Source organism: Suricata suricatta, chromosome 2, assembly GCF_006229205.1.
Source record: "Suricata suricatta isolate VVHF042 chromosome 2, meerkat_22Aug2017_6uvM2_HiC, whole genome shotgun sequence".
Taxonomy (NCBI): domain Eukaryota; kingdom Metazoa; phylum Chordata; class Mammalia; order Carnivora; family Herpestidae; genus Suricata; species Suricata suricatta.
This window is the reverse complement of record NC_043701.1, coordinates 48,347,267-48,371,038: the sequence shown is the minus strand read 5'-3', so window position 1 is coordinate 48,371,038 and position 23,772 is coordinate 48,347,267. Positions and strand designations below refer to the sequence as shown.

General features: G+C 37.7%; 1 protein-coding gene across 2 annotated transcripts in view; it reads right to left on the bottom strand.

Moving 5' to 3' along the window:
• SKAP2 (src kinase associated phosphoprotein 2) overlaps window positions 1-23,772 on the bottom strand; it is a 185,000-nt gene that overhangs the window by 47,846 nt on the left and 113,382 nt on the right. For both annotated transcript variants that reach the window (XM_029925987.1, XM_029925997.1), the window contains 3 exons: window positions 9,943-10,067; window positions 9,017-9,080; window positions 8,535-8,672 (listed from right to left, as the gene is read on the bottom strand). In XM_029925987.1, the coding sequence (XP_029781847.1) occupies window positions 8,535-8,672; window positions 9,017-9,080; window positions 9,943-10,067 (327 nt within the window). The remainder of the gene's footprint in view (window positions 1-8,534; window positions 8,673-9,016; window positions 9,081-9,942; window positions 10,068-23,772) is intronic.

The following is a 23,772-nucleotide window of genomic DNA, read 5'->3' as shown; positions in this document are numbered from 1 at the left end:
CTCATGTGTTTATTCACCACACATCCCTCTAAATAGAGTTCAAGGCCCATGCCACAAGTTTTTATTTGTACTATTTCCATATCTACATATTTATGATTTCCACTGTGATTTCCTTTTCTAACTCATGGGCTATTCAGAAGTTTATTTTTCAGCCCCCAAACACAGGAGCCTGGGTATTTTCAACTACTTTCTTAGTGTTGGTTTCTAGTTAAATTTCATTGCAGTTAAAGAACACAGTCTGATGATATAGATTCATAGAAACTTGTTGAGACTTTTATTGTGAACTCACATATGGTCAATTTCCATAACTATTCTATGTATACGAAGTACCTTTTTGGATAGATTAGGTTGTTTATCAATCTTTTTTGGTTTACATCTTTCCTACAGTTACTAATATTTTGCCTCCTTGGTCTACCAGCTTCTAAAAGTGGTATGTAAAAATCTCCTACTATAATTGAAGATTTGTCAAATTTGTCTTCTAAGTTTTGGGTTATGCAGTTAAGTGCATTTAAGCTTTATCACATTTTATACCATTATTACATAGGGTCATTCCCTAATTCTATTATTGCTTTATTTTCTAAAGTTTACACTATCTAGTGTTTAACGTGAATAGTAGCTTTGTTTGAATTTGATTGCCTGATTTATTTATTTCCATTCTCTTACTTGGAAAATTTCTATGTGGTTTCATTTCATAAATAGCTCCTCTAAGTTGCTAGATTTAAAAAAAAAATCCAGTGTGATAATATGTCCTTTTTTTAGATTGAGTTTATCAAGTTTTATTTATTGTAATTACTATTATACTTGGGCTTATTTATTTTTACCATATTTTCTCTTTGCTCTCTTTTTCCTGTCTTCTTTTGGATTAAAAATTTTTTTTTCTGTGATCATCTTTTATTTCCCGTCTGCTGCTTTGGGAATCCCAAGATCACATTCCTATTTCTTTAGTACTTACTTGGAAATCTTAACATACATTTCCTAACAAAGACTACGGTTACTCAGTACCTCTCTCCTGCACAACACTTAGCATGCTTTCACTTCCGCATAACTCCCTCTTGCCCCAGGTAAATTGTTTTTTTAATAATTATTTATTCATATTGAGAGAGAGGGGCAGAGAGGAGGGGCAGAGAGAGAAGGAGAGACAGAATCTCAAACAAACTCTGCACAATCAACACAGAGCCCTGTGCTGGCCTCTAAGTCATGAACCCTGAGATCATGACTGAACTAAAATCAAGAGTCGATGCTTAACTGACTGAGCCACCCAGGTGTCCTACCCCAGATAAATTTTTTTAACTATTAGCTAAATTTAGTTTTACTTCTTAAATTAAAAAAAAAAAAGCTCATTTAAAATATATCCATAGTTAAAGTTACTGACATATTTTGCCCATGTCTGTGTTCGTTCTTGTTTCTTGTTTCGCCACTTTTCCTGTGTTTGCTGGTCTTTTGGCTAAAGTCCACGGTAAGGGGTGGAACAGGGATTCCAATGTAGGTTTGCCTCCAAAGTCCTTGCTCTCTATCAAACAAATTAACTGGCCACAGATACAGAGAAAGGTATTCCCTGGGTGAAGGGCAGGGGGTGGAGCCAGAAGATAAAGGACAGCTGGAGAGGAAGAAAGGAAGAGGAAGATGATCTGAGAAAAGGTGTCACAATAGTTCTGACACTATCCCCCAGAAGACAGAATTCCTGTATCAGAAAAGTGAATACAACAAACTCATGAGACAGGAAAAGAGCATATACATATAAGACACAAATAAACACAGGATATTGAACGTGCAGAAGTCAGTCAAGGCTTGGGCCAGAAAGGAAAGTGTAGCTGCACCCACCCAGGGCCTCTGTAGGCACGGCAGGGGGTTCCTAGCACCGGCATACAGTGCTGGCCACAGAACAGGTGCCCAAGGTATATATAGAAGTAAAGAAATGAAAGCAAGGAAGAAATCAAAGATGGCAATAGAAAAGGGAGGGAGGGGAGAAAGAATGGGAAAAGGAAAAAATAATAAGAGGAAGAAAATGAAAGGAGGTTAAAAAAAGAGTAAAGAAAAGAATGAAATAAAGGATCTTATTTTTATTTTTTTTAATGTTTATTTTTGAGAGAGAGAGAGTCAGAGTGTGAGCAGGAGAGGTAGAGAGAGAGAGAGAAACACAGCATCTGAAGCAGGCTCTGGGTTCTGAGCTGTCAGCTCAGAGCCTGATGTGGGGCTCGAACCCACAAACCATGAGATCATGACCTGAGCCTAAGTTGGATGCTTAACCAACTGAGCCACCCAGGCTCCCCATAAAGGAGCTTATTTAAAAAAATGTATATGTTTTCACTCATAGGTCTAACAGGAGAAACCTAACAGAGGACCATGGGAAAGGGAATTGGGAAAAAAGAATTAGGGAAAGGGAGGGAGGCAAAGCATGAGAGACCCTTGAATACTGAAAACAAATTGAGGGCTGAAGGAGGGGGGGAAGGGGAAGGGAGGAGGGCACATGTGGGGAGGAACACTGGGTGTTATATGGAAACCAACTTGACAATAAACTATTAAAAAAAAAAAAGAACCACTGATCAGAATCTTCAAAAAACTGTATATGCATTTGCATGTTTGTAAGTGGGGGAAAAAAAGACAAAAGATTCATATCAAACCATTAATGTTTATGTAGGGTAGAGGGTGACTGACTTCCACTTTGTTTTGTGCACATCGGCAATATTTAAGGTTTTCCCGGTGAGCAAGTGTTGTTGGAAAATTAAGATTTACAAGCTAAAACTTGGCAATAGCAAAAAGGAAATGAAGAGAGAATAAGGAAGAAGCACCTGGTGTGGCTTGGGAAGCACACTCGGGTGAACCCCTCCTCACTGTCCCTGGGGGGTGGCCACCTCCAGGGACACAGACTGTCTTCCCGCCACCTCAACCCCAGGAACCTCTGCACAGTCCAGGTCCAAGAAGGGAGAAAGGAGAGAAGTCCCACAGGAGTCAGATTTCAGGCGGCCCTGGAACTGGGTGGCCCTGCGTTCTCCCAGGATGCCTGACTCCCTTTCTGAAGACCCAACCCCCACCCACTGGTCTCATTTCAGCTGCAGAAGAACAACCTTGTCAGAATATTATAAGCCAAGTGTCTATATAAGAAAGACACATGTATACAGTGTCAAAAAAGACTCTCCCTTCACAGATGATGTTCATGAAAATAGAGGAAAGGCTTCCCTCCTTTCTCATCTTTCCTGGTTTTGTCATTATTCTAAGACCGACAGAGGTTCAATCCCTTGAAGGAAAGAGTGACAGCCCGTCTTGTCCTTTGTAACCAGGAACTGCTGTACATAATCCTAGTTTTCTATATGTAAGAAAAGTTATGTTGTGGCTGTAAAAACATGCCCATACATGGAGCATGGGTATGGGTTTTTATCACTCAAGAGATACCGGTAAGAAGGTGGTAAACCGAAAGCTGTCTATTACATGCGTGTGCTTTTTCAACCTCAACACTACTGACATTTCGGGCCAGGTAGCTGTTGTGGCAGCCGTCCTGCGCACTGCACATTAGCAGCAGCCCTGGCCACTCTCCCCTAGATGTTTGTTACACACAGACACTCCAGTTGTGGCAACCAAAAATGCCTCCAAGCACAAAATCATGACATGTCCCCTGAGGGCCAAAATTTCTGGTGGCTGAGATCCACTGACGTAGCTCCAAGTTGCAAAAATAGGTGAGTTTATCTTTCTACCAATAGACACATATGTTTTGCATGCACATGGGTATTCCGGGTTTTAATGTGTGTTCAAGCATATCTTGTAATGAATTTGTATGCAATGCTGATAGCAAGGTGGAGGAAAAGCTTACATGATAGTCACAACAGTATTCCACAGCGTCATGCCATATTATGAAACAGGCAACATAAACAATACTAAAGTCACATGTATATTCAGCAAGAATCAAAATATAAACATTTAAAAGTGTGCAGTGACCCTGGGGCGCCTGGGTGGCTCAGTCGGTTAAGCGTCCAACTTCAGCTCGGGTCATGATCTCATGGTTCGTGGGTTTGAACCCCGTGTGGGGCTCTGTGCTGACAGCTCAGAGCCTGGAGCTTGTCTTCAGATTCTGTGTCTCCCTCTCTCTCTGACCTTTCCCTGCTCATGCTGTCTCTCTTTCAAAAATAAATAAAAACATTTAAAAAAAATTTTTTAAAGTGTGCAGTGACCCTAATTTACAGATGTTTTCCCTATCTTCTGTAGCTTCAAATAATTGTCTTTGCAGAGCCCAGAGCTGAAGCCATCCCCAGAATGGACTGTAATCTGGTTATCTACTTGAGAAAAAGTATTTATCATACCACATATTAGGTATTAGGCCAGCGCTGCTAATGTACCGCACTTAATAACTTTACAATTCGGTACCATGGTTTGAGAAAAACGGCCTAACCATATTCAAATGCTGAAAATACGTGGTTCTGTGAGAGCCGACTGGCATCCTCCCACTGCATTCCAAAGGAGGAATGAGAAAAATTCTTGGGTGAAACCAAGACCTACCATCACTTACAGTGATGTTAATACCAGAGACTCCAGGCTCCCCTATAATCTTGATATTAACTTCGTAAGATGAGTGATAACGATTTGGCAAGAAAGCAAAGCTAAAACGTATGTTGGGCAGGAATTGGAACCACTTTCTGATTATGAGACTGACACGCTGCCCGCTGCGCTAAGAAGGCACCTTGGAACCACTTTCTGATTAACTTAGCACTCGTGTCTCCTTGCCAGAGACTTTTCCAAATTTAAATACCCAAACTCTGTTCTTTTTTATGTATCCATAATAGTTTGAAAAAAAATGTATAGCTGCATTTTACTTTATATTCCATTTTACATACAGACACTGGAATGGCGACAGTTTAAATGTATCTGAATGACAAAGGATAAAAAAAAAATCCTTTGTTTCTGGCTCAGAAGAGTTCAATCTGTCATTACAAAAAAAAAAAGAATTAATACTTAAAAAATAGGTTAATGGAATTAGAAATTTGTCTTCCTCTCTCTTCTAGTCTACTTCCAAGAAGAATTTCAAGTGCAATTCCCCTGCAGCTGTAGAGCTATAGATTTAAGAAGCTAACAGGCGGTTTCTGTTCCTGTTAACTGGACTGATTCTACTCAGTCTATATCTTTAGAAAGTCTTACTTGTTGTCGCTACACAATTTCCTGACATTGAGGAGGGGGGGACTCAAGTGAGGTGGAAGAGAAGTGTAAGCTGGGCCAATCTCTGCAGCGATTTCGCGAGCATTGTCTTCCTCTCTCAAGATTCAAAATCAAATAAAAATGATTTTTCTGTATTTCTAACAAAAGCAACAAGCACGGACTTCTGAAATCTGGGCTAAGCCAAATGAACTCTTTACCATGTGTTATGAAACAGTCTAACACACTTTGATCAATATATTAGCTGTGCAAACACAAATATACTACAGTAATACCCCAATGTAAGCAAACCTGACTGGCCTGGAAGGCGTACTAAGCCATAAAAGATGTCAAAGCCATTAGTGTATTAGAAGGAAAGCCAGATGGCCTGACTTCTCCCCGGAAATGGCACTCTTTCAACTCTTCGGCACATATGCCTAAGTCCCCTAAACAGAAAGAAATCTTACAAATGTACTTATTCTTTTGTGAAGTTACTTAAAAATTAATGAACACAAAATGAAAGAGGAGCTCATGTAATAAAGTTAGAAGATTCTCACTAAAAAACAATTACAAGGAAGTCATTTACACTCCCACAGAATCAAATGGTTTTCAAGGGGTATTTCGCAATATGATGTTTTTAAACAATGTTTTCTTCTTATCATTAAGACTTAAACGCTCTGGAGGTTTATTTACATTAAAAAAATTTTTTTTCTGAGTGAGAGCTCTATTTTCTTAGAAAAAGAATCTCGTGATTTAAAGCAACACATACAAAACTTGGATTTTTCTTCCCATTTGTACGCTTCCTCTTTCAACAAAGGGGATTAGTTTTCAACTATATGTAATGGACAGAAAACCGTGTTGAAAGGGCAATAGGAATTAATTCTTGGAATTTAATCAGCCAGACTTCAGAGATACGTCGTTCTTTGTACAGAACTGGAAAAATACCAACAGGTTGTGAATGTGTTCACTGCTCCTCTACCGTTCTCACCCTCCTCTCCAAATTATATCCATATTTCACAGAGTGGGAAAGCACCTGCCTCAGTGTTTATCCTGAATGAGAGATCCTTTTTTTTTTTTTTTTAAGAAAGAAAAGTGACTTTCTAGTTTTAGATAGTAAAAAAACAAAAACAAAAAAACCCTCACACTCGGAGAGACAACTTGAGGATTTTCATTAAGAAACATCCCCCCTGGAGTGGCTGGCTCCGACCCGACAGGCCTGCGCCGTGCAGATGCTGAAGCAGCTCTCGGGTGCACTGGGGAAGCAAGAAGTAGACAATCCACAGCCGCCTCCACCAGCGTCCTTCCCAGGGGCACCTGTTCCAGGCTCGACTGAGCTCAATCACTCTGTACAGCACCTGGGACCCCAGGCAGGGGCCGGGAATCCTAGAGCAGCTTAGATTTCTTCCAGCACCACAGCAAGAAGTCAGAGTAACAGGTATTTCCAACAATTATGTGGCCTGAGGCCAGAAAAAGAACAGATGAAGTAGAATATCGGCAGTGAGAGAAAGTACAAGATGTTTCATACTCTTAAGATTTCAAGGACTTAAAGGAGATCTTCGGCGGACCTTTGCTATGAAGATGACTATGGATAGTCGTGATCTTTATTCCTGACCAGGGCTTCTTAGGGGGAGCGGGGAAGGGACGGTGGAGAGAGGATGGTCAAGTTGAAGAAACGCAGAACTTAATTAACAGACAATTCAACCACTGTAATGCAACCCATTCATTGCAGGGCTTTAAAGGAATACAGCCTGTTCGACAGTAATACCATGTTCAAGGGCAAACGCTCTTCCATTTTACATCAGCATACATGCTCACAAGCTCTTTCCAACATTTTTTAAACTCAAATAACTGTATTAATGATATGGTGTGACTAAAAACAAGCAGCCAGAAAATATTCTTCCCGACTTGATAACTAATGCTATGGGCCGATGCCATTTCCCTAGGAGAAATCAGAAAGGAAAGGCTATAAACATATAGTTCCATTAAAATCATAAAAATGTCCAGATGACTGTTCTGCACAAAATTATGCTTTTAGACTAATCATCTTCCACGGGTAGTAAAAACAATATGTAGATGCATATTTGAGTCGTTTTTGTAGTACTTGAATTTATAACACCATTACAATCATTAATTCTTACTTGATCAGAAAACCATTCTTACATCTCTTACAAGCACCTGTAAGAGTGTACTGGGTACAAAAACGAAAACAATGGCGACGATGTTACAATTTATCGTGAGCTTGTCATGATTCAAGCATAGCGCTGAGAGCTTCAGACACATCCCTTCACTCCCCTCCCCGTGATATCAGCCCCACTTTATTGACGAAGGAAAAAGGAATTTTATAGATGAAGGTGAAGAATTAGAGATGAAGGAGAAGACAATGGGTAAGGTCGCTGAGCTAGGAAATGGTATAGCCAGAATGTAAACTTTGACTCTATGGTCCACGTGCTAGTTATTACTATGCTCCACTTGACTTCACTGAAAATGATATTTGCATGTTAATTTGGAACATTTTAAGCATTTTTGAAATCAATTTCAAAGGTTTATACTATGTTGTCAAATCATTCTATTCAGAGAAGAACAACTTCTCTGCCTGAGGTGTTGGTTAAACCTCACTTACATTGTTCATAATCCCTTTTTCTTCCCTCTTAATTTTTTAATAGCCAGACAAAAGCTCATTTCAATCTACAGTATTAGTGATACGGTGATTCCCTGAATGTGGTCCTACTGCAGGCACCCCAAGTTCCAGATGCCTATTTTCTGTTTTCTGCTTGACCCTCAAAACTACAAGACAAACAGCTCACAGATAATGAATTTTATGTTATGGAAGAGAGACTGAGGCATATAAACACGAAACAGTGCCTGAAAATGCAGAATAAGAAAACCTATCCATATTGATGATGAAATAGCAAGCAAGAAAATTTCAAGCCTCAAAGGCCTTTGTTGATAGTTCAACAATATTCCTCCAAGACAACGCAACACGCCACAGCAAAGAGGACTATATGAGGCAGAAGTTGTTGACATATGGATGTGCACAGAACTTCTGGTTAATGGAAGTTCCAAGATACATAAATAAAAAATGATGTGTGCGTTGGTGGAAAAAACTGTAAGGCAAGTCAATTTTTTAATTAAAAAATTATGTAGCATAAACAATGCTAATGAGCCAAAAGCCCCACGAGATTAGGACTGTTGCTGCTTCATTTTAACATTCCACCCACTTTCCGTGAGAGTGCACCCACGCACTTGAAATAGCTCAAGCAGAACGCCTCCTAAAATCGAGTTTTGAGGATTTTCTTTGTCCTTGTTTTTAATAGCTCACCAGTTCCACTCCAGTTGTCAACTTGATGATATATGATGTTAGGGAAAAGAAAAAAAAAGCCCTAAAATCCTTATATGAGTCACCGGATAATAAATACCTGGAAGTTCTTCATAAATTTCATCATCGATTGGTTGGCCGCTTGCAGGTGGACTGCTGGTTGGCAGAGGATGGTCCACGTCATCATATAACTCCCCTCTTTCGTCATCGTCTTCAGGAATAACATCAGATCCCATGTCTGAAAAATACGGTTCATCCGACAAATTTTTTACGAATGCAAAAGGGGTTTTCCAAACCTTGTTTTCTAAACTGATGCAGCCCTGCAGGGTCACAATATTAGCACATGCTATAACCTTAACTTAGAACACTGTTTAAGAAAACTGGTTATTACACAAATGTGTGAATTGCGAAGTTGCCAATTGGGGCTCAGAGAAAAGACACTTTTACAGCTCTGACGGGAACAGTCACGTTCCCTTGGTCATCCTGAAAGGCGTCAATGGTCTTTTATAGCGGAAAATCCAAATTCCTTCAGTTTCTCAGTATTTAAAGACTGCAAGGACTCATTCAATTGATCACTCTTACCTTGTAGGACAAATTTCAGCTGCTGTACCCATTCCTCGGCGTCTTTGGGAGATGCTGCTGTGAACTAATAACAAATACACAAGAGTAAGAAGAATCGCTACCGTGGAAATACAAAAGGGATGTCACATTCTTATCACTTCCTTAAGACCATTAGGAATTCTTTTCATGTCCTGTACTACTTTTCTTGCAAGGATGCTTCTTATAATGTACAGTTAATTTTGACAAATTTACGTAATTGAAGCAGAGGATGATGGATTTGAAACTCAGATCAGCAGCTGGCAGCTGTGCAGGAAAAAAAGCTGCTTCTCTTCATCAATGTCAAAGGCAGAACTGATGAACAAAATTTGCCCTTGACAATTAGAAGACACCCATGAATTTCTTTAGACTGCCGGGTACAGTTTTCTTAAAAATGTTCTTGTCAGATTCCAACACACTACCTGACAACTTAATTAACTGGCTTTCAACTGCAATCTCAGATATTTAAAACTTATTAAACGTACATTCCATATTGATGCTAACTGATAGCTCCTGAATCCTTTAACTTCACTTTCTCCCACAACCCTAAGCAATACAATATGCGTTAGCGCTCTGATATTTTTCTTTTGATAATTTTACTCTTTCTGCTATGTAATTCTTTTAAGTAATCACACAGTTCTACTAAAATAGATATAAAACGCAACATGTGAAGTAGCTGATAAATTACATATTCACTTGCTCACTTTCAAGAAGGTATCACTTGAACTAATCTGAATTTTTTTTAAAAAATGTATTTCCTCTTATAGGAATGTTCACTGTATAAAGATCAGTATTTTTTTTATTATTATTAACATGTCAGGGAAGGTTGTTTTAACAAAATGTTACTGTCTTTATAAATGAAATGAGAACATTTTATCAACTTAATTTTAAAACAACTCAAAAACTCCAACCTGATAGATCCGTTTATCAGGAGCAGAGATTTCAAAACAGCAATCCTTCTTTGCATCTTTCCTGAGAGTGTTATTCATTCTGACATTGTAGCCGTCTATTGCAAATTCACCTTTCTGCTGCTTGTCTGTTGAAGATAAAACAAAAGTTAGACTTTCCTTTACTGCAGTGAATATAAATGCCCAGTTGATTTGTCTTTTATTTAGATTTTCTTTATCAATTCTTGGAAAGGGTAATTTTTGGTCACACTATTTTCATAGTATTTAATGTTGAAATAATGCTCCCAGGTGCCACTTTTAATTCTAAAATTACAGAAGTATTGGGGATGGTTGGGTTTAAAAAGGAGCTCTCAGGGAGTGAGAGGAAGATGTCTGCCAAAGGTCTTATTCAGAAGGAAGCATGGAAATAGGAAACCTACGTGTAGGGAAAATCTAAGAACTGGAACTCAGAACTTGCTTGAAGAACCCTCTACAAATCCATGGCTCTCTCAGATGTATGAGCCAGTGGGAAAATCTGGAGTCAAAAACTCACTGGGCTTTTTTACCACCGTCCCTTCTCATTACCAGTTTCCGACACCCCACTTCTAAAAAGCTCTAAATCACAGCTTTTCTTTTAAAAAATGTCTCCTAAATTGGTACAAACTGAAGTTGTACAAACTGTAAATTTAAAAAGCAAAGCAAGAGGTTCCTGGATGGCTCAGTCAGTTGAGGATCCGACTCTTGATTTCAGTTCAGGTCATGATCCCAGGTCATGGTATCAAGCCATGCTTCGCCATGCTTAGCATGGAGCCTACTTGGAATTCTCGGTCTCTCTCTGTCTCTTTCTCTCTGTCTCTGTCGCTCTCACTTCCTCACTTCCTCCCCTGCTCACACTCTCTCTCTTTATAAAATAAAAAAAAAGTAAACATAAAAAGAATTGATTTAAAAACATAAAGTAAGAGGCAAAACAAAACTACTAATTGTGAAAAGCTACGAGTGGAAAACAAAGCATTGGGATGGAGAGGGAGGTAAAGCAAGCATGGAAGCAGTATTTGCTGAAACAAAACCAAAGAAAAGGAGGCTTCTTAGCCAGTCAGTGAATGCGTAAACTAGGAAAGCACATCTGAATCCCACATGATGAAGATGCAAAAGAAAACTTGAGCTTTAGTCAGATATTAAAGACAAATAAAGTAGGAATAAAAGAAAAGATTTAATACGATGAAACTGAAATAAATTTAGTCTGCTCTCCTACTCATCCAGTTATACCATACCATTTGGACAGAAAGGCTGTGAACTATATGTTTACTTCCTAGATTAACAAACAATATTAAAATCATGAGTAAGGGCAACTGTCTCTTTTACTGAGCTCAGGGAAAATACAGAAATGTTTCCATATAATGGGGTGGAGGGCTCTCTCAGCTCTGTGCACCAATAAAACATTTGTCTCCTTTTCTTAAATATACTAATTTAATGCCTGAAGTAACATACATTTTAAAAAGTTATGAAGATTATGTCCTACACAAAAACATCAAATGAGAAAAAAAAATCTGAGTTAGAAATTCCTGACTTAAATCTAGACATTCTAATCATATTAAGTCATAATTTACACCTCTTTCCATGATCTAAAAATTAGAGGTTTGCCTCATGGAAAAAGTCTACAATATACTCTGTGATGTTCAGAAAGAAACAAAAATAGAGCAGCATTTCTCATTTTAATAGGTTTCTAGGACAAAATCAGTCTGGGAAATGCCGAACTGAAAGAGTTAACCAGGTTTTGTTAATCCAGGCTTTCTTGAGGCCCTTAATATGTTTACATATTGGTTGCATTTCCGTGAGAGAGATTCAGTACACAGCCTTTCCCAAAATTATTTGTCCATGGAACCCTTTTTTCATAGAACATTTTATGGAACTGGTACTTCCAAGACATATTTTGCAAAACATCTAACTAGAAAAATAGTATTGGGGAAAAAATCATTAAAATAATAAATGGTTAAGCATTGTTGCTTAACCTTAAATCCTTAAAGATCACTAAGTCACTCATTTATTCCTTGAACAAATTTATACTCAGCTCTTAAAACAAGTGAGGGGGCATTATAAGTATGGTGAGACAAAATCTAGTTAACACTTTACTAGACCTTTCTCACCTTCCCAGTGCAACACATAACCCGCCCCCCACACACACAATACAAATTTAAGTGCTCCAGGAATATTTATTACTTGGTGATCCAGTAGATTGCCAAAAGATTTCATTTTCATTACAAAAAATGGAAGTAGTCAGAGGCCAAATATTAAAGCTACACAGAGCAATTGTGAGAGAGGTCTTTAAACTTTCCAAGAAAAGAAGGAACTTCCAAGACCAGATGAAGGAACGTGGCTTCCATGCTGCACAAGGGCTTCAATGCTCTCATCACTTGGTCCATCCCATCTAAAGCTCATGCTTTCTATCTGTAATCTGGGTCTGAAATTCTTGGCAGTGTAACAGGAGTGGGGATGGAAATGCGTAAGGAGTGGTTTTAGAGATATAAAATCAACACTACAAAAACTGAGTTAGGAAGAGCTGCAGAGAGCAGGAAACTTTCTTGTGCTAGATTATCTAGAAATAAGACAACCAGGCAGCCAAATTAGGTGACCTCTCCTTAGCAAGCAGATCCACTTTAGACAAAACCCCTAGAAAAAAGCTCTGGGGCTATGTATCAGGTCTTCTGTTAGAATCTAAGAGAAGGACATAAGCAACTTCTCTCTGATGAAATAAGCCAGAGAAAGGTCACGAATCCAATGAAGAGGTAAGCACCCCAGATTATAGAAACAAGGACATGTGACATCCAGACAGAAGTAAAAGAGGAAAAGCAAACAAATTAACACACGGGCCAAAAAATACTATGTGATACAAAAACATAACAAAGCTTTCAAGATGTAGAAAACAAGAGCACACAAGGAGAAATAGATATAAACTTTAAACTTTAAATTGTTCTGCATCTTTTATAAAGTAAAAAAAAAAAATCTGAGAAAGATGAAAGAATGGAATATAAAGTAAAAAGAGAGATGGCTGAGACACAAACTAGAATAGAGCTGGTAAAATAAGGGGAAAATACTGCATAAGGAAATGAAAAATGCAGCAGCAAAACAAATGATTTATTGAAGTGATAAAAAGTTGAAAAATTTGAACATTGTTGAAAAAAGAGATGAGATATACCTAAAACTTTCTACCCCAGTTGGTAGGAAAAAAAGAATAAGGAAGAAGAGAAATAAAAGAGGAAGATGATAAACATGGAATACAAACAAAAATAAAACATAAGGAAAAATTCATGTTCCAGAAGAGTAACAAATAACACAGAGCCAATAATCAAAGATATAACAGAAGAAAACCTCACTTGGCCAAAGAAAAGACCTAAGTCCACAAAAGGTGGTGTTTTCTAATCAAGTAAAACTAATAAAAAATAAACTAATACTGAGACCTATTCAGCTGATAGTTAAATATTTGGGAATAAATGATCACATAAGCATACAAGTAAGGGGAAAGGCCTAGGACCAGAAAGGCTGAAGAGAATGGAGGGAAATTCATAATTCTTTCTCAATAGCTTTTGCTCATGCATGACCATAAAGTAGCCATATTTCTAACTAGCCGATGTGAGATAGAAAATTCAAGACATGAAATGGGTGTGGTCATGGCTTTGAGAAGACTCTGCTCTTCTCTCTTTACATTAGCATCTCTTCCAGAAAGAGAAGAAGGAGAAAACCATAGCATTATATGGCAATCCATATATATAGGTTAATTCCACAATGCCTTCTAGGATAGTTTCAAGAACACTTCTTAACTTGAAACAGACTTACAAATAGTAACATGCCAATTGAGTCATATAAGTTGACTTACCCAAAACTGCAAAAGACTAATAAATATTGCATTTACGGGAACTTCCCAAATAGCAGAAGCTTATTCCTTTAAGTGCCAAACATCTGTAAAATGTTACTAATTATAATGGAAATCTTTCTGAAAGATATACTTCCCTGACTTCTCCAACAATTCTTTTAAACATAATTTAACATTTTCTTGATGATTTAGTAGTATTATTTGAATATTTAGCCTTTGTAACATTAATGCCCTCAGGATTTTTCAGGTATTTGTCCCTCTATTAAATTTCCTTCAGCTTCTATTTCACATTTTAACCTGGCCCATATCATGCTGTTTGAATTTAATGTCTACAGAACTGAAGTCTGTCAGGAGAAACTAGATAATAAAATATATTAAATTTGTAACTTAATTTCACACAATTCTAATTCAGTAGGTTCAAGGTAAAAAGCACGTGGCTCTGATCTCTTACAAAACAAAATGCATGAGGGTAATGATAGCTATTTCCTTCTACTTTTTCACTGACTTTTAGGTTAACAGTTGGGTTCTGGGTTTGTGAAGTGTCCAAAAGGCAACTCTCATTTCCTGAGCTCCTTCTGTAGGCCAGGAATTTAATAATGTATCTCATCTATACCAAAAATTATTTGAGAGGAAGAAGTTATTTATTATCCCCAGCACTGATGGAAAAACAAATCTTAAAGCAACTAATTTGCTCATGACCACATAAACAGTAGATTGTAAAAGCCAGGATGCTAACATAAGTCTGATTCCAAAGCCCTGCCTTTTCAACCATTTCCCATTGTCTCCTAGAAGGATGTTTCTCAAAGTATATTACAAGAATCGCCAACTATGTTAGATCTTGGATGCCTATTAGAAATGTAGAAATGAAAAAAAAATAGTAAAGAAAATAATAAGGGAAAAACCCAAGACACACTTCCTAGGGGGAAAAAAAACAGCATGTAATTTCTGCCCCTGATGGAATGTATTAAATAAGCAAACACCACCAACAAGCAAAACAAGTACTACAATGTAAAAATATTAAAAAAAAAAAAAAGAAAACCCTCTCACATGCATAAATGAAAAAAAATAAATTGTGTTATACTAAAAAAAAAAAAAGAAATGTAGAAATGGCTACTACTCTGGACTTGCTGTGTGGAAATCTCTGGGCCTAGGTCTGGGAAACCAAAGTTTTAGCAAGCAACCCAAGTGATTTTGATATACACTAATGTTTGAAAAACCACTGTTCTAGAACATGTAATTTATGAAACCTTGGTAGAGAAGATGAATGCTATCTTGCATTTCCTTCTGCGACTTGGATCCAACTTTCTCAGCTTGCTCTATGGGCTCCTCTACCTTCGTCTATCTTGTAAAGAGCCATGATGCATTATGTTCTAAATCTTGCTCTTTTCCTGCTTTACGGTTTTCCTTGGGCAATCTCACCCAATCCTTAGGTTTCAAGTTCTATCTGTATCATGTGTATGATTCATAATTCCCTATTTTTAGTCCAGCCTTAGGATTTTACACCCAAATCTTCATCTACCCAGTATATGTGTTTCATTTCTTGAACATAATGTCTTTTGGGAACAATGAATAGAACATGTTCACAATGGAAATCATCTTCTCTCCACTCCTACACCCTTTGTGATCTTTCTTGCTGTGTCCTCCTTCTCAATCAATGGCACCTCCATTAGCTGAAGACTCCCAACCAGAAAACTGAGCATCATTCTTGATTTCTTCCTTTTTCTTCATCCACAGCCTCTACATTCTTCCCCTCCACTACATTGCTACCTACAAAAATCCAATCAGTCCTATTTGTCTTGCAAATATGCTCACTTTTTCTCTTTTTTGCTGGTTCTCAGAAAAGATGCTTAAAACACCAACCACTCTCCTACCAATTTCAAGATAACAAATAAATAATTCCAACTACATACAGCAATTAAATAATTCCAAATCATTTAGTATCCCTATAGGTTGTGGTCATTTGCCATTTGAGGATGACAACATCTAAGTATCTTTCTAGGTTAGTCCTGAGATTGTTGAGGGCCAGAGCCAGCTTCCCACCACAGAAGCTGGAGGGAGGGAGGTCTTCCCTAGTCTAGGTCAGTCAATTAGATGCTCTGAACTGGAACCTAAATCCAAACTGAGTAACAAAAGAATCAGCAGAGAGCTCTTGCGCCATCCATCCCTGTGTCAACGGCAGTGCACAATGATAGGCTGCCCAATTACAATGATAGGGTGTACAATTACACCCTCACTGCGGGCAGAGACTGGGCTGACGGTCTAGGAACCTTACCTCCCTCAGTCCCTGCCTGCTTTCTGAGCCTGGCTGTTTAGCCCACCCATCAATTCTGCCTGAGAGCCAATATTCTCCCAATAATTTCCTTTTCTGCAGAGTCAAAGTTGGTTTCTATTGTTTATACCAAGAAAGCTAACTTGGTACAAATGACTAGCAAACAGAAAAACATGCAATGCATTCCAAAATTTTTGTTAACATCTGCTTCTTATATTTAAGAAAGCCTTTCTCTTGGGTGAATAACTCTTATTTCCATAAGTTTTAATGCTTATTAGTAGGAAAGAGGAAAATATGCCCCTTAACACTAAACCTTTGCATTAAACTGCATCAAACTGATTAACAAGTTGTTCTAGGCCCTCAGGTAAAGCTATATGAACATTTTTCCTTGTTTGTAAAGCTCACAGAAATACAGCTGTCAATGCTAATTCAGCCACTTGAAATATACTTCTGGTGTTTTGAATTATACTGTGAGGAAATATCAAATTATTACTATTTTAGATGAAAAATACTATATGCTACATATATACAGGTTACTTAAGGGCCCCAAGTGGCTCTGACTAATAAACACAGGCAATATAGATGAGTCCAAAGGAAGTCACTTTAGTTAGAATTAAACGTATGGCTCATATGGTCTGGTGGCAGGAAATTTTAGGTATTTCCAAAACCTTTTGTTTTTCTTTAAAATAAAATTACACCGCAAGCATAAAAATCAAGTGGGTTTTGGATACATTTTCAACCATAGGTAACTACTTGATTATAAAACAAGGTCATACAAGGTAGCAGGGAATGGAGAATAAGCAAATTGTAGGCATTTTTATAAAATGGCAATCTGCAGCCTGCTTCTACTTTTTGGGCTATGCGGTTTTCCTCTATGACTGAAAATCAGACAATTATGATATGGTCTATTAGACAAACATAACATATAGCTATTGTTAAAATAAACATTACCCAAAGATTCTCTTACCAACCTATACATATTATCCTCTTGGAGCCTCCTATGATAATTAGAAAGTGGGAGGTGCCTGGGGAGCTCAGTCAGGTAAGCGTCTAACTTCAGCTCAGGTCCTGATCTTGCAGTTCATGGGTTCAAGCCCCATGTGGGGCTCTATGCTAACAGCTCAGAACCTGGAGCCTGCTTCAGATTCTGGGTCTTCCTCTCTCTCTGCCCTTCCCCTACTCTCTCTCAAAAACAAATAAACATTAAAAACATATTTTTTATTTATCAAGCACCCCTGCTGTTCACACAAATGAGAGGGTCAAAAAGCACCCACGATAACCTGCAGCCTCGTCATGCACCTCAGTTGGTAAGCAACCTCTCTGGACCCTCAGCTTCAGAACACATCTTGCCTCCAGTCTCACCTTCTCTGGACAACCATCAACAAGGTCTTTCCAACATTCAATCGAAGTTCGTTGTACCCTCTACTTACCTCCCATGCTCACAAACATTAACTGTCCCTCAAACAGGATAGGCCAGACTCCTGCCTGGGGCATGTAACAACCTGACCCCTCCCTTCCCAGCCCACAGGTACTCACTCACCTACTGCCCCAGTGGGCTGGTCCTTGTGAATCATTCCATCTTATGGTCCTCTGCACTCACTCTTCCGGGCCAATGTATTATACCACTTGCATTAACAATACCCAACATGTGTGTGTTCAAAGAAGACCAACTATCTATAGATTTACACAGATACACAGCAGTACACAGTCTGACTTAAAATAGATTTACCTTCAATCTGTATATATCTTCAAACTATATACAGATCTATTTTAAATCAGACTGTATCCTGTTTTTTTGCAAGTCAACCTGATTCATCATCATCACCTTTAAAAAGATTTGATTTGTGGGATGCCTGGGTGGCTCAGTTGGTTAAGCACATGACTTTGGCTCAGGTCGTGACCTTCTGATTCGTGGGTTAGAGCCCTGATTGGGCTCTGCTGACAGTGTGGAGTCAGCTTGGGATTCTCTCTCTCTCTCAAAATAAATACATAAACAAACAAACAAAAAAAGATTTGATTTGTAGCTGAATATTTCTGCATGTTGATGACATCCTATTAAATATCTGATATATGTATTAACTTCTCTCTATATTACAGGGCCTCTTAATTATAAAGGCAGAAAATAAACACCTTTTATTTAACATTTATTGTGATAAACTTTAAAAGTTAATATTTGTGTATCATAGGCCCGAAAGTCTATAAAATTGTAATCATTTCTGATAAGTAGAATTATTGCTATTACTTAAGGAATAACAAAGATACTATATCTTTTCACACAAACAAAATTACAATTTTTTTAAATAGCCACTAGCAACCACCAATCTGTTCTTGTATCTATGAGCTTGGTTTCTTTTATTTCCTTAAGATTCCACATATGAGAGATTATATAGTATTTTTCTGTTAGACTTATTTCATTTGGCATAGTGCCCTTGAGATCTACCCATGTTGCTGTAAGCAGCAAGATTTTATTGTTTTTTATGGTTGAATAATGTTCCACTGTATATGTTTCATATACATGTATCAGTTTCTTTATCCACTCATCTGTGGGTGGATACTAGGTTATCTCCATATCTTGGCTATTGTAAATTGTGCTGCAGTGAACATAGGGTGCATATATTTTTTTCAAGTTAGTGTTTTTGTTTTCTTCAGATAAATACCCAAAAGTGGAACTGCTGGGTAGTATGGTAGTTCTATTTTCAATTTTGGAGGGAACCTCCATCCTGTTTTCCATAATGGCTGCACCAATCTAGATTCCCATCAACAGTGCACAAGTGTTCCCTTTTCTCCACATCCTTACCAACACTTGCTATTTCTTGCTTTTTGGCAGCCATTCTAACAGGTGTAAGGTGATATTCACTGTGGTTTTGATTTGCACTTCCCTGATGATGAGTGATGCTGAGCATCTTTTCATGTACCTATTGGCCACCTGGTTGTCTTCTTTAGAAAATGTATATTCAGAACTTCTGCCCAGCTTTTAATCAGATTGGGGTTTTTTTGCTATTGAGTTATAAGAGTTCTTTATATATTTTATCAAATTATGTATTTTATCAAATACATGATTTGCAAATATTTTCCCCATTCAGTAGGTTGGCTTTTCCTTTTCTTTTGCTGTGCAGAAACTTTTTAGTATAACATAGTCACACTTATTTATTTTTGTTTTCATTGTTTTTCTCTTGATGTCAGATTCAAAAAATCATCAAGACCAATGTCAAGGAGTCGTCAGCCTATTTTTTCTCCTAGGAGTTTTATGGTTTCAGGTCTTACCTTCAAGTCTTTAATCCATTTTGAGTTACTTTTTGTGTATGGTATAAGTCAGCAGTCAAGTTTCATTCTGTTGCCTGTGGCTGTCCAGTTTTCCTAGTACCATTTACTGAAGAGACTGTCTTTTCCTCATTGTATATTCTTGGCTTTACTGACATAAATTGACCATCCATGTGGAAAACAATTCTGTTCCATTGATCTCTGTGTCTGTTTTTATGCCAATATCACACTATTTTAATTACTATAGCTTTGTAATATAGTTTGAAATAGGGAGCGTGATGCCTCTAGCTTTATTCTACTTTCTCAAGATTGTTTTGGCTACTTGAGGGTTTTTTGTTGTTGTTGTTTTGGTTTTTGGTTTTTGTAATTTCATACAAATTTATGACTGCTTGTTATATTTCTTTAAAAAATGCCATAGACAGGACAGAAAGGAATGGCAGAAAATCTTCAATGTGATGAACAGAAAAAATATGCAGCCAAGAATTCTTTATCCAGTGAGCCTGTCATTCAAAATAGAAGGAGAGATAACAGTTTTCCCAAATAAATAAAAATTGAGAGAATTCATCACCATCAAACCAGCCCTACAAGAAATCCTAAGAGGGACTCTATGAGGGAAATGTTGCAAAGAATACAAGGTACCAGAGACACCACTACAAACATGAACTCTAAGGAGAACACAGTGAATCTGAACCCACATTTTTCAATAATAACACTGAATGTAAAGGAACTGAATGCTCCAATCAAATGACACAGGAGAGCAGAATGAATAAAAAACCAAAATCCATCTATTTGCTGTCTACAAGAGACTCATTTGAGACCTGAAAATACCTTCAGATTGAAAGTAATCAGATGGAGAAATATCTATCATGCAACTGGAAGTCAAAAGAAAGCCAGAATAGCCATACTTATATCAGACAAACTGGACTTTAAAGTAAGGCAGTACCAAAAGATGAAGAAAGACATTATATAATAATTACCGGGTCTCTCCATCAGGAAGAGCTAACAATTATAAACATCTATGCATCAAATTTGGGAGCACCCAAATACATAAAATAACTAAACACAAACAGAAACAATCTTCTTGATAAGAATGTGCTAATTGTAGGGGATTTTAATACTCCATTTACAGCAATGGATAGATCACCCAGACAGAAAATCACTAAAGAAATAATGGACCTGAACGACACATTGGAACAGATGGATTTGACAGACATATTTAGAACTCTACATCCTGAGGCTAGGGAATTCACCTTCTTGAGTGCACATGGCACATTCTCCAAGATAGATCACATACTGGGGCATAAAGCAGTCCTCCATAATATAAACAAATAGAGATCATACCATGCACACCTTCAGATCTCAGTGCTATGAAACTTGAAATCAATCACAGGAAAAAGTCTGGAAAACCTACAAAAATGTGGAGGTTAAAAACCACCCTACTAAAGAATGATTAGGCCAATCAGGCAATTAGAGAAGAAATTTAAAAATATATGGAAACAAATGAAAATAAAAATACAACAATCCAAACTGTCTGGGATGCAGCAAAGGCAGTCCTAAGAGGAAAATTTATTGCAATCCAGGCCTACTTCAACAAACTAGAAAAAGGGCAAATTCAAAATCTAACAGAGCACCTAAAGGAACTAGAAGGGGGGCAGCAAGAACACTTCAAACTCATAAGAAGAAGAGAAATAATAAAGATCAGAGCAGAAATAAACAATATAGAATCCAAACAAACAGCTGAACAGATCAATGAAACCCAGAGTTGGTTTTTCGAAAAAATAAAATTGATAAACCTCTAGCCAGGCTCCTCAGAAAGAAAAGAGACAAAACATCCAAATAGACAAAATCATGAATGAAAATGGATCTATTACACCCAATCCCTCAGAAATACAAGAAATCACCAAAGATTACTATGAAAAATTATATGCCAACAAACTGGACAATCTAGAAGAAATGGACAAATTCCTAAACACACACACACTACCAAAATTCAATCGGGAAGAGATAGAAAATATAAATAGACCCATAACCAGTGAAGAAATTGAATCAGTTATTAAAAACCTCCCAACAAATAACAGCCCAGGGCCAGATGGATTCCCAGGGGAGTTCTACCAGACATTTAAAGCAGAGTTACTATCCATCCTTCTCAAGCTATTCCAAAAAAACAGAAATAGAAGGGAAACTTCCAAACTCATTTCACGGAGCCAGCATCACTTTGATTCCCAAGCCAGACAGAGACCCAATAAAAAAAGAGAACTACAGGCCAATATCCTTGATAAATACAGATGCAAACATATTCAACAAGATACTAGCAAATCAAATTCAACAGCATATAAAAAGAATTATCCATCATGATCAAGTGGGATTCATTCCTGGGTTACAGGGCTGGTTCAATATTCACAAATCCATCAATGTGATACATCACATTAACAATAGAAAAGATAAAAATCATATGATCCTGTCAATAGATGCAGAAAAAGCATTTGACAAAATACAGCATCCTTACTTAATAAAAAACCTTGAGAAAGTCGGGATAGAAGAAATTTACTTAAACATCATAAAAGCCATTTATTGAAAGCCTACAGCTAATATCATCCTCTATGGGGAAAAACTGACAGCTTTCCTCCTGAGATCAGGAACACAACGCTTACCACTGTTGTTTAACATAGTGTCGGAAGTCCTAGCATCAGCAATCAGACAACAAGAGGAAAGAAAAGGCATCAGAACTGGCAAAGATGAAGTCAAACTTTCACTTTTTGCAGATGACATGATACTCTACATGGAAAACCTGACTGACTCCACTAGAAGCCTACTAGAACTGATCCATGAATTCAGCAAAGCCGCAGAGTACAAAATCAATGTACAGAAATCAGTTGCATTTTTATACACCATAATGAAGCAACAGAAAGAGAAATCAAGAAACTGATACCACTCACAATTACATGAAAAACCATAAAACACCTAGGAATAAATCTAACCAAAGATGTAAGAGACCTATATGATGAAAACTATAGAAAACTTATGAAAGAAATTGAAGATGACACAAAGAAAGGGAAAAGCATTCCATGCTCATGGATCAGAAGAATAAACATTGTTAAAATGTCATTATTACCCAAATCAATCTATACATTCAGTGCAATCCCAATCAAATTGCACCAGGAATCTTCTGAAAGCTAGAACAAACTTTCCTAAAATTCGTATGGAACCACAAAAAACCCTGAATAGCCAAAGTAATACTGAAATAGAAAACCAAAATGGAAGGCATCACAATCCCAGACTTTAACCTCTACTACAAAGCTGTCATCACCAAGACAGTATGGTATTGGCACAAAAACAGACATATACACCAATGGAATAGAATAGAGAACCCAAAACTGGACCCACAAATGTATGGCCAATTAATCTTTGACAAAGCAGGAAAAAGTATCCAATGGAAAAAAGACAGCCTATTTAACAGATGGTGCAGGGAGAACTGGACAGCAACATGCAGAAGAATGAAACTAGATAACTTTCTTACACCATACACAAAAATAAACTCAAAATGGATGAAAGACCTGAATGTGAGACAGGAAACCATCAAAACCACAGAGGAGAAAGCAGGAAACAGCCTCCTTGACCTCAACCACAGCAATTTCCTACTCGACATATCCCCAAAGGCAAGGGAATCAAGAGCAAAAATAAACTATTGGGACCTCATCAAGATAAAAAGATTCTGCACTGAAAAGGAAACAATCAAGAAAACTAATCAGCAACTGATGGAATGAGAAAAGATAGTTGCAAATGACATATCAGATAAAGGGCTAGTATCCAAAATCTATAAGGAACTCTCCAAACTCCAAACCCAAAAAATGAATAATTCAGTGAAGCAATGGCCAGAAGACATGAATAGACACTTCTTCAAAGAGGACATTCAGATGGCCAACGGACACATGAAATGATGCTCAGCATCATTCATCATCAGGGAAATACAAATCAAAACCACACTGAGATACCACCTCACACCAGTCAGAGTGGCTAAATTGAACAAATCAAGAGACTATAGATGCTGGCAAGGATGTGGAGAAACGGGCACCCTCCTACACTGTTGGTGGGAATGTGAACTGGTACAGCTGCTCTGGAAAATAGTGTGGAGGTTCCTCAAAAAAAAAAAAACCTATCAATAGAACTCCCCTATGACCCAGCAATAGTACTGCTAGGGATTTACCCAAGGGATACAGAAGTGCTGATGCATAGGGGCACATGTACCCCAATGTTCACAGCAGCACTGTCAACAATAGCCAAATCATGGAAAGAGCCTAAATGTCCATCAACTGATGAATGCATCAAGAAGATGTGGTTTATATATACAATGGAGTACTACATGGCAATGAGAAAGAATGAAATCTGTCCATTCATAGGAACGTGGATGGACCTAGAGGGAGTCGTGCTAAGTGAAATAAGTCAGGCAGAGAAGGAC